The 12,597-nt window shown below is 37.5% G+C and overlaps 1 protein-coding gene across 1 annotated transcript in view; it reads right to left on the reverse strand.

Annotated features, from left to right (window-relative positions):
* Positions 1–12,597, reverse strand: part of DNAJC3 (DnaJ heat shock protein family (Hsp40) member C3) — a 91,038-nt gene that overhangs the window by 24,362 nt on the left and 54,079 nt on the right. Inside the window, exons 6-9 of the mRNA XM_025923518.2 lie at positions 12,179–12,360; positions 11,607–11,726; positions 8,248–8,353; positions 8,043–8,163 (exon numbers count right to left, since the gene is read on the reverse strand). Coding sequence (XP_025779303.1) covers positions 8,043–8,163; positions 8,248–8,353; positions 11,607–11,726; positions 12,179–12,360 — 529 coding nt within the window. The remainder of the gene's footprint in view (positions 1–8,042; positions 8,164–8,247; positions 8,354–11,606; positions 11,727–12,178; positions 12,361–12,597) is intronic.

A 12,597-nucleotide genomic window follows, 5' to 3' on the forward strand; every position in this document is an offset into this window, starting at 1 on the left:
AAAACTGAAAGAAATAGAAAATTTGAACAGACCCCTAACCAGTAATCGAAAATCTCCCAAAAAACAAGAGTCCAGGGCTGGATGGCTTTCTAGGGGAATTCTACCAAACATTTAAAGAGGAGTTAATATCTATTCTTTTGAAGCTGTTCCAAAAATAGAAATGGAAGGAAAACTTCCAAACTCATTCTACGAAGCCAGCATTACCGTGATTCCAAACCAGACAAGGACCCCACTGAAAAGAACTACAGACCAATTTCCCTAACGAACATGGATGCAAAATTCCTCAACAAGATACTAACTAACTGGATCCAACAATACATTAAAAGAATTATTCACCACAACCAAGTGGGATTTATACCTGGGATATAGGGTTGGTTCAATATCTGCAACTCAATCAGTGTGATACATCACATCAATAAAAGAAAGAAAAAGAACCACATGAACCTCTCAATAGAGTCAGAGAAAGCATTTAACAAAATACAGCATCCTTTCTTGATTAAAGAAAAAAAAACCCTCAAGAAAGTAGGGATAGAAGGATCATATCTCAAGATCATAAAAGCCATATATGAAAGACCAACTGCTAATATCATCCTCAATGGGGAAGCTTTCCTCCTAAGGCCGGGAACACAACAGGGATGCCCACTCTCACCACTGTTACTCAACACAGTATTGGAAGCCCTAGTCTCATAAGTCAGACAACACAAAGGAAAAAATGGCATCCAAATCAGCAAGGAGAGGGTCAAACTTTCAGTCTTTGCAGACACCATGATACTCTATATGGAAAACCCTAAAGATTCCACCAAAAAAACTGCTAGAACTGATCCATGAATTCAGCAAAGTCTCAGGATATAAAATCAATGCACAGAAATCAGCTGCATTTCTATACAGCAACAATGTAGCAACAGAAACAGAAATCAAGCAATTGATCCCATTTACAACTGCACCAAAAACAATAACCTAGGAATAAACCTAACCAAACAGGTAAAAATCCATACACTGACAACTACAGAAAGCTTATGAAAGAAACTGAAGAAGACACACACACAAAAAAAGGAAAAATATTCCATGCTCATGGATTGGAAGAACAAATATTATTGTTAAAATATCAATACTACCCAAAGCAATCTACATATTCAATGAAATCCCTATCAAAATAACACCAGCATTCTTCACAGAGCTAGAACAAACAATCCTAAAATTTGTATGGAACCAGAAAAGATCCCAAATAGCCAAAGCAAACCTGAAAAAGAAAACCAAAGCTGGATGCATCACAATCCCAGACTTCAAGATGTATTACAAAGCTGTAATCATCAAGACAGTATGGTACTGGCACAAAAACAGACACTCAGATCAATGGAACAGAATAGAGAATCCAGAAATGGACCCACAAATGTATGGCCAACCAATCCTTGACAAAGCGGAAAAGAATATCCAATGTTAAAGACAGTCTCTTCAGCAAGTGGTGCTGGGAAAACTGCACAGTGACATGCAGAAAAATGAACCTGGACCACTTTCTTACACCATACATAAAAATAAACTCAAAATGGATGAAAGACCTCAATGTAAGACAGGAAGCCATCAAAACCCTCGAGGAGAAAGCAGGCAAAAACCTCTTTGATCTTGGCCGCAGCAACTTCTTACTCAACACGTCACCGGAGGCAAGAGAAACAAAAGCAAAAATGAATTATTGGGACCTCATCAAAAAAAAGCTTCTGCACAGCAAAGGAAACATTCAGCAAAACTGAAGGCAACCAACAGAATGGGAGAAGATATACACAAATGACATATCAGATAAAGGGTTAGTATTCGAAATCTATAAATAACTTTTCAAACTCAACATCCAAAAAACATAATCCAGTGAAGAAATGGGCAAAAGACATGAATAGACACTTTTCCAAAGAAGACATCCAGATGGCTAACAGATACATGAAAAGATGCTCAACAACACTCATCATCAGGGAAATACAAATCAAAACCACACTGAAATACCACCTCACACCTGTCAGAATGGCTAACATTAACAACTCAAGCAACAACAGATGTTGGCGAGAATGCAGAAAAAGATGATCTCTTTTGCACTGCTGATGGAAATACAAACTGGTGCAGCCACTCTGGAAAACAGTATGGAGGTTCCTCAAAAAATTAAAAATAGAACTACCCTACAACCCAGCAATTGCACTGCTAGGTATTTATCCAAGGGATACAGGTATGCTGTTTCAAAGGGGCATATGCACCCCAATGTTTATAGCAGCACTGTTAATAACAGCCAAAGTATGGAAAGAGCCCAAACGTCCATTGACGGATGAATGGATAAAGAAGATGTGGTGTATATATACAATAGAGTACTATTCAGCAATCAAAAAGAAAATCTTGCCATTTTCAACTATGTGGATGGAACTAGAGGGTATTATGCTAAGAGAAATTAGAGAAAGACAAATATCATATGACATCACTCATAGGAGGACTTTAAGAGACAAAACAGATGAACATAAGGGAAGGGAAGCAAAAACAATATAAAAACAAAGAGGCGGACAAAGGATAATAGATTCTTATATACAGAGAACAAACTGAGGGTGCTGGAGGGGTTGTGGGTGGGGGGATGGGCTAAAAGGGTAAGGGGCATTAAGGAAGACCCTTCATGGGATGAGCAGTGGGTGTTATACATAGAGGATGAATCACTGGAATCTACTCCTGAAATCATTATTGCACTATATGCTAACTAACTTGGATGTAAATTTAAACAATTTTTTAAAAAAGAATAAGGGACACATGTGCAAACAACTAATTGTGAAGCTTGGCTCTTTCGCTACCGTTGATGGTTCTTCATTTGCTCAAGAATAAAATCAATGGCATGTTATTGAGCATATTTTCACACCATATGCAGATGCTTGTAGAACATAAAGAATGAGTTTCCAGGACTAAATGAAGCCAGATTGGAGTAGGAATCCTTCTCCATAGCACCATATGTGGACATGCTGGTTGGGTTACCGTCTGAATGCAGTCACCAGTGAGCTCTGTCCATCATTTCCATCTAACAGAGCCCCCAGCACTTGCCACCATCCTGACTCATTACAGTGAATCTGTATTCTAAAAATTGACAGAAGTCAAATCTCAGGAAATAAACCGACCAGGTATTAAACTTAACCTAGAACCTAAGCTTTTCACCAAGTTGCATATAGACACCTCATGAAAGATATCAGAAGATGTCATTACTCCCATCAATATGAAACCATTATCAGTAATTTTTAAAGATACAGCTTCATGTTTATTATTTTAAGTTTTGTGACAAATATATGTTTTAATTAATTGAAAAAAAATCTGTTGAATGCACAAAAAAAGAATATTATCTCTTATTTTTAAAGTTTATGGAATTTTTCTTTGAGTGTTATTTTAGGATTAATTTTAACAAATGTCCAGAGGGACTATGAAAAGAGTTAGTCTCTACTTGCATACTATAGAATTCAAAATTTACAGTCCTGGTATACTTCTCAAATCCTCTACATAGTGTTGTTTATTTTTTGACCACTTGGTTTTCCACGGAAAATTGATGCTAAAAATTTCTATATGTTATGTTATGTTTCTTTTCACCTACATTTTTTTATTTTATCATATTATTTGATGCATTAAAACTCATAATTAACATTTAAAAAAAAATTAAAATGGGCAGAAGACATGAACAGACATTTCTCCAAAGAAGACATACAGATGGCCAATGGACACATGAAAAGATGCTCATCATCACTTATCATCAGAAAAATGCAAATCAAAACTATAATGAGATACCACCTCACACCCGTCAGAATGGCCAAAATCAACAACACAAGACAGAACAGATGTTGGCGAGGACATGGAGAAAGGGGAACCTTCTTGCACTGTTGGTGGGAATGCAAACTGGTACACCCATTCTGGAGAACAGTATGGAAGTTCCTCAGAAAGTTAAAAATAGAACTACCCTATGACCCAGTAATCGTACTACTGGGTATTTACCCAAAGAATACAAAAACACGAATTCAAAGGGACACATGCATTCCTATATTTATAGCAGCGTTATTTACAATAGCCAGGATATGGTAGTAGTCCAAGTGTGTGTCAATAGATGAATGGGTAAAGATGTGGTATATATCTACAACAGAATATTATTCATCCATAATAAAGGATGAAATACTGCCATTTGCAATGACATGGATAGAGCTAGAGCATAATGCTAAATGAACTAAGTCAGCCAGAGAAAGACAAATACCATATGATCTTAGTCACATGTGGAATATAAGAAACACACACACACACAAAAAAAAAAATGAGCAAAGGGAAAAAAGGAAATGAGACAAATCCAGAAATAGACTTTTTTTTTTTTTTTAAGTAATCTCTATACCCAACATGGGGCTCAAATTCATGATCCTGATATTAGGAGTCATGCTCTACCAACTGAACCAGCCAGGTGCCCCTCAGACTCTTAACTATAGAGAACAAAGTGATGGTCACCAGAGGGAAGTGGGTGAGGGATGGGTGAAATAGGTGATGGGATTAAGGAGTGCACTTGTGGTGATGAGCACCAGTCATAAAACTTAAAAAAAAATGGCTAAGATGGCAAATTTTGTTATGTTAATTTTCCTACAAGTAAAAACAAAAAATAAAATAAATGACACAGACTCAAATATAGGACTAATTCTAAATCCCATACTCCTTCCACTATGAACTTATTGATAAACTACCTACCTTCATTCATTCAGCAAACATATGAGTGCCTGCTATGTGCCAGGCACAAGTAGCCGAGATGGATCAGTTAATGAAAGAAAGACACAGGTTGTCATGTAGCTTAAGTTCTAGCCAGTTTAACTCCTTATCTCATAAGGATGGCACTTGAATCATCCCTATATTCAAAGGAACTTTGCTAACTGTTTAGTATCGCTTCAATGTCAGTTTGTTCCTCTGAAAAGCTATGAAAAGAATTACTCGGGGCACCCGGATGACACAGTCAATTGAGTTTCCAACTTGGACTCAGGTTGTGATCTCATGGTTGGTGAGTTCGAGCCCTGCATTGGGCTTGCTGCTGTCAGCCTGTCAGCATGGAGCCTGCTTTGGATCCTCTGTCCTCCTCTCTCTCTGCCCTTCCCCTGCTCACACTCAGTCTCTCAAAAAATAAATAAAAAACATTAAAAAAAAATTTTTAATTACTCATCTATCTGAAGAGCCTCCTTCATTTTTCATGATCTCAGAGGCATCCTCAAACAACAATCTTACTTACTTTCTCATGAGTGGAATCCCCTAATATCTTTCCTGATAACTCTGCCAGAATCTCCAAATTAATAAGTCTCCATGTTCCATTATTCAGTAACCTAAAACTTTGTTTTTCTCTATTCACCACATTCCTATCATCATTTTTAAATGCTTATTTAAATACAGGCTAAGCCAGTAAACAGAATATGGAAAGCCCTCATATTTTAACTCAGGATTTCAAAATACTATTTAGCCTAGGTAAGTAAGATTACTTACTCATCTCATCATTTACTAAACCTTCAATTCAATAAGTAATAGCCTTCAGTTTTAGTTATACAGGTGTCCTCAGCACCTCCCCCCAAATTGAGAGGCCTAGAAATCCATTCTCAGTCTCTCCATGAGGTTGCTTAATTGCCATATTTGTGACTCAAACAGCCATTTTACTTGAAAACCTTAATTCAGAAAGATTCCCAGTGTATAATCCAAACCCACCAACAAAGACAAAGAATAAATTCCTATTTATTTTTTTAATGTCTGTTTATTTTTGAGAGAGAGAGAGAGAGAGAAAGCAGGGGAGAAGCAGAAAGAGAGGGAGACACAGAATCGGGAGCAGGCTCCAGGCTCTGAGCTGTAAGCACAGAGCCCAATGCAGGGCTCAAAACCATGAGATCATGACGTGAGCCGAAGTTAGACACTTAAGTGACTGAGCCACCCAGGCACCCCAATAGACTCCTATTTAAAAGAAATTTTAAAAGAAAAAACAGACTCTGAAGACAGATCTATTCTATTAAATTAGTATGAAGCATCTTTTTAAGAATTAAGCTGTCAAGTTTCCCTAAAAAGCAAGTCAGTTTAGCTTTCAAGTTACAAAAGCATCTTCAAATTACATTTAGTAGCCTACAAGATTTAACCATTTTTTTAACAGCGCTTTTCATATTCTTCTGTGGCTTCTCTAATTTCACAATTAGAGCTGAGGGTTTAAATACAAATGACAAAAGTCCCTTTGATGAAGAGTTCCAAACACTAACGGGAATGCAGAATCCTACAGTATGGCCAATCTCACTGAGAAGACACAGTAGCTCAAAAGTGAAAAGAACAAGGATGCTAATAGGATCTTCTTGAAGATCATTTGGATTATGTACATTCCAAGCCCCAACCAAACCTCAAGGACTATACTATAAAATGTCCCACAAATAGCAGTAACTAGAATTGTCAGCACTCATAGGAAACCACTTAGGAGCAAGATTCTTTTCAAATTGTGAAAAGCAGAAAACAAATGATCAGTTTGTCTTAAAAGAAAATGAGTGCCACAAACCTATGTAATCTATCATTGTTACAGATACATTCTCAGTATGTTTAAAGTATTACCCAGGATTACCGCTTACCATATCATAATTACTTTAACATGACATTAAATGTAATACATATTAATAGTTGCATGCTTTTTTATTAAGTAAATATTCAGCACTTAATTGGGGGGGGGGGGGGGGAAGAATACCACAACCCAAGTTTCACCAGAAAAATACTCTTACCATTCTCAATTTAAAATGCTTTACCTGATCGAAATGAAAACTTTGCAATAAGGGCTATAAGGCTCACTTCTTTTAAAAACCATCTTATTGGGGCGCCTGGGTGGCGCAGTCGGTTAAGCGTCCGACTTGAGCCAGGTCACGATCTCGCGGTCCGGGAGTTCGAGCCCCGCGTCAGGCTCTGGGCTGATGGCTCAGAGCCTGGAGCCTGTTTCCAACTCTGTGTCTCCCTCTCTCTCTGCCCCTCCCCCGTTCATGCTCTGTCTCTCTCTGTCCCAAAAATAAATAAATAAACGTTGAAAAAAAAAATTTAAAAAAAAAAAAAACCATCTTATTTAAATGTTCATAGCATACGGTCACATAAAAAAAGCCACAAAACAATAAATATGAAAGGATTCTTTTTTTTAATGTATGTGACCATATACTTTAGTTATCTTCTGAAAATAGGACACTGCCCTTATTCAAGGTCCTTACAACATCTAACAGGAAACTCTGTTACTTCAACTTGAACAAAGAAGGATAAGCAACTACCCTAATGTTACTAAACAGCTTTTGGTCACAGAAGATCATTTTAGGGGCGTCTGGGTGGCTCAGTCGGTTAAGCCACCGACTCCAGATTTCTGCTGAGGTCACAGTCTCACAGCTTATGGCACTGAGCCCCCATCGGGCTCTGCACTGACAGCACGGAGTCTGCTTGGAATTCTCTCTCTTTCTCTCTCTCTGCTCATCCCCCACTCGTGTTCTCTCTCTCTCTCTCTCTCAGAATAAACTTAAAAAAAAAAAAACTTAAAAAAAGATCATTTATATGTAGGACATATATGACATATATATGTATGTTGTAGGTATAATATGTATACTGTACACATGCATAGAATATATATACATACATACACGCACATATATATGCATAAAACATAGACTAATATATATGCACAGAAAAAGTATAAAAGATATAAATCCCAAATGAACAGCATTTATCTCTGGATGATACGAAATCTATCATTTAAATTTTTATTTTGCTATTTATCTATTCTAACTTGTCTACAACAAAAAAAAGGCTAAAATTTTTATTTTTATATCCCCCTGAACTGGTTTCAACAGCAGAAATCTTTCCTCATATGGTGTACTAGTTCCACTAAGGAAGACTAATTTTCAAACTCAATGCCATCTTCCTAAAGTCATCAACACTTCCAGCTACTCTGGTAAACTTGTTCTAAACAAAAGGATGTTAAACATGTGCTAATTTCATATACACCAACGTTTAGATACTGCAAATCAAATTCCTTGAAGACTAACCTTCATCATACATTTCTTCTATTAAATAGGCCTCTGCTCGATCTTTCAGGGCATTCACATTGTCAGGCTCCGTCTGTAAAACTTCAGAACACACTCGAATAGCTTCAACAGGCTTCTCATCCTATAAGTAAATGTGAGAAAAGGATTTATGGCTGTTTTGCCATATATTAAGTTTTCACACTTCTGCGAATGAATCAACTGTTACCTTAGAAAAGCAGTGGCAAATTCTTTCTTTTGAGCGAATCGTATATTCAGCAACACTCGGCTCTGTTTTCATGACAGACTCATATTTGCTGGTCGCATCTGTGTATCTATTAATGAGCAAATCATGATGAGTAACAATGAAATTCTATCTCAGGGGTTAAAGACAGAGCCCTCTACTCTTCACTAATCGTTGCTTAATCAATTCACCTAAATGAGTACGTGCCTTCAAACACGACTTTTACCTTACTATCAGTCAAAAGTTGGGAGATAAAACACATGACCACAGAAAATGTCTATGTACAAATCAAAGCATACCTGTGAATACCAATCAAACAAAATGATGAATTTCTTTACAGAATAATGCTCATGATTTTGAAACGGAGTAAAACATCTTCTTAAAGTCTGACTTACACATGGCATTTTTCAGCAAAATAGAGATCAGGTTTATTTCTTGGTCCCTACACACCTTCATGAAATAACAAAGCCCATTATCTACATGTCATTTTATACAATGAATGTCAATATTCACAACTAAGTACAATGTGGTTCCCTGCAAAAAGAACCTGCTTAAATTCCCAACTTACTAGCTTTCTGAGAACAATAAAAGCTATTTCAGCCTTTTTTTAAAAACTAGTGAAAAATATTAGCCATGTTATACACGAAGTTACTTTCCTCAGTAACGGCACACTAAACAATATATTTATATGCCACTGTGGCACATTTTTCCCAAAATGCATTACAATCTTCACATTTAAATGCTGATGTATTAAAACACAGATTTCAGCAGAACACTTAAAACAGAAGTTATTGATGTCAAAATCCTAGCTGGGATAGTGTTGTATAGTTTTCCAAGATAGTACAACAGTTGTAGGAAGCCGTACAGAGCATGCAAAACCTTGCTTTCCTTTTTACAACTACATTTGAAATGATGATTAGATCAAAACAAAAAGTTCAGTTAGAAAGTACTGAACTTCACTTGAAAAAAAAAGGTAGCTTCTGGGAAAGTGGAGTGAATGTACTTTCCCCAGTTCCCCCAACTAGGTACAATTAAATACCCCTACACATTATGTATTTGTCAACATATGAAAAAACTCAGCAAGGGGAGAGAAGGAGGCAGACCAGCCCAGGACATGCGGCCTGAGGGGGAAACACAATATGGGAAAGCTTCCCAGGTTTTTTTGTTTGCTTCATATACTGCAGACTTGGAGCTGAAGAGACCAGCAACCCAGAAATGCCAATGGGTGCAGACAAAAAATCCAAAACCCAGCAAGAACCTACTCTCTCAAGCCACAGGACCTGGAAAGGGCAGCCTGGCAAGACAGAAAATTTATGACAATAACAGCTCCACTCCAGCCAAACACCACAGAAGAAAAAATAAGGCTCCCTCCCAATGCCAACAGGTCAAGTGGAGAGGCTATGACAAGGTGTGCCCACACCCCCACCATGGTGGTGTCAGAGAAGGCCAAGTGGGAAGCTAGGACTTTCATCCATGGCTGGAAGTAAATATCCCCCAACCTCCACCTGCTCTAAGCAGTAGTGAGAAACCCCACACCTCAGCTATCAACAAATGCCAACGGGGAAAACTTCTACCTCCCCGACAGCAACAAAGTGATACCCGCCCCTGCTTTGCTGGAACAATGTCTGAAAAAGCCAGGCAAAACAGATTTAAATTAAAAAACAGTCTTATAAAATGAAAGTGTCCAGGTTTCAATCAGAAACCACTCACCATACCAACAGACAGTAAGATCTCAAACTGAACGAGAAAAGACAATAAATTCCAAAACCAATTATCTGACAAAGATCTTAAAGTAGCCTTGGCAATAGCAGCAGTGACAAACATGCTTAAAGAAATGAAAGCAACAGACGGCCTTGGCAAAGAAACAGAAGAGATACAAGAATAACGTTTGGTTATCAGAACTGAAAACTAGAAAAACCCAAATAAAAAGTTCACTGAACATGCTCAACAGTAGAATGGAGGGGACAGAGAAGAGAATCAGTGAATTGGAATGATAAAAAAAATTACGAAATCTGATCAGAAAGAAAAGGAATGGAGAAAAATGAACAGAGCCTCAGGGACCTGTGGGGCTGAAACAAAAGAGCTAACATTTATGTCAATCAGAATCTAAGACAAAAACTAGAGATAGAGGGTAAAGCTAAAAAAATATTTCAAGACATAAAGGCTAAGGGGCACCTGGGTGGCTCAGTCAGTTAAGTATCAAACTCTTGATTTCAGCTCAGGTCGTGAGCTCATGGTTCATTGGTTCGAGCCCCACATCTGGCTCTGCGCTAAAGACAGCTCGGAGCCCGGAGCCTGCTTCAGATCCTGTGTCTCCCTCTCTCTCTCTGCCCCTCCCCCGCTTGCACGCTGTCTCTCTCTCAAAAATAAATAAATATTTAAAATATAAGCAATCTTTAAAAAGAAGTAATGGCTGAAACTTCCCAAGTTTGACAAGACACAAACCTACATATTCTAGAAGCTAAATAAATTCCAGATAGGATAAAAACAAAGAAATCCACACCAAGATACACCATAATTAAACTTCTGAATACTAAAAACAAAGAAAACAGATTTTGAAAGCAGTCAGAGGAAAATATGTTATTTTAGGGAAAAACAATCAGAATGACCATGGGTTTCTCATCAGGAACCATGGAGGCCACAAAGAAGTGGTACAATATTTTTCAGGTGCTCTAACAAAAGGACTTAACTGAGAATCTTATACCACAAGAAAGTCTCTATATACTCTGTATACATCTCTATCACTCTAGATCCCACATTATCTTTTAACAATCAGTTTATATGTCCGTCTCCCACACTAATCTTTAAGCTTCTTAACACCAAAAACCATGTCATATTCATCTCTGCACCCCTTAGTACATTGTCAGTGCCTGACACAGGAGATACTCAATATATATTTGGTGAAATATAAATAAATCTGCTGGTAAGAATATTATGCAGTTACTATTACTTATATTCTGCCTTATTAAAAATAAGTACAGGGGCACCTGGGTGGCTCAGTCAGTTGAGCATCCAACGTAACGCACGCTTCGTGAGTTCGAGCCCCACGTCACGCTCTGTGTTGACAGCTCAGAGCCTGCAGCCTGCTACAGATTCTGTGTCCCCCCCTCTCTCTGTTCCTCCTCTACTCGCACGCTCTCTTTCTGTGTATCTCAAAAATAAATAAATATTTAAAAATAATAATTATTAAGTAGAGCTGCAGTAGTTTTGCCAAGGCCCAGGGCTATCTAGGATAGTCTATCCTCAATGGCTAATAAGTAAGAGAGCAAGCAGTTCAACTGTTCTTCTGTGCCCAGAAAAGACAGAGAAGGGAGGCTGTAGACTGCAGACAAGCACATTCTTACCTGCCGTCTCTGATGAGCTCTTCAGCTGACTCAATTAGCTTATTAAGTTTCTTTACTTGTTTATAGTGTGCAAAACACCTTTTATGATCCTGGTCCAGTTTAAGACATTCACGAACTTCACTGCTCATGTATTTAAAAACAGGAAAATACTCCAAGTCAAAATAATTAATGACTGGTTTTCCACAATACAGAAATCACATTAAAGGTATTTTTTGCTTGTAACGATTAAACAAAACACACTGACTTAACAACTGACCATATACTTTTACATGTGGCATTGTGCCACACACACGTATTAACTCAAATTATAATAACTTAAGTAGAATTATACATTAAACACCCTATTTTCTTTCTGCAAATATATCTCTATTTTAATAAGCATAGCTCATGAAAATAAACTATGTGGAAATAGAATAACTTAGGGAAAATACAAAATATACAAATAAAGAATATAAAAACAACCTTAACCACAGTTTTAATTTAAAATTAAAGTCTTTAAAAACGGGATTATCATCTTACTGCCAACAGTGAAAAGAGGATGAGGACGAGATGTGTATGTCACTAGAGCTGACCTGAGGGACAGTTCATGGTCTCCTAGTTGATAGTACAGTGTGCTGATTTTATAAAAAGCCTCAGTATTATCATTCTTCAACTTTGATGCAGCTTTTAAGTCACTTATCGCTTTCCTAGGTTCCCCCTCTTTTATGAAACATTCAGCTCGAAGTTCCCGTAGTTCTGCATCCCAAACACAAACCTTGAGAAACAAGAGAACTAGACTTTAAGAAGCAGTAAACTATGCACACTCATACTTCATCCCGCGTAGTTTGCTGACACACTTATCAACATGAAACCATCTTCAATTACTGTGATTTCTATATCGTAAAGCATTAAAAAGGCTGATACAATTCAGATGCGACAAAATAATTTCTCCAAGGATATCTTCAATTCTAATGGGAGAAGGGATGTATACGCTAACAAGGCCCCTTTCCTA

This window comes from Puma concolor, chromosome A1 (genome assembly GCF_028749965.1).
Source record: "Puma concolor isolate L17-30 chromosome A1, mPumCon1.1.hap2, whole genome shotgun sequence".
NCBI classification, from domain to species: Eukaryota; Metazoa; Chordata; class Mammalia; order Carnivora; family Felidae; genus Puma; species Puma concolor.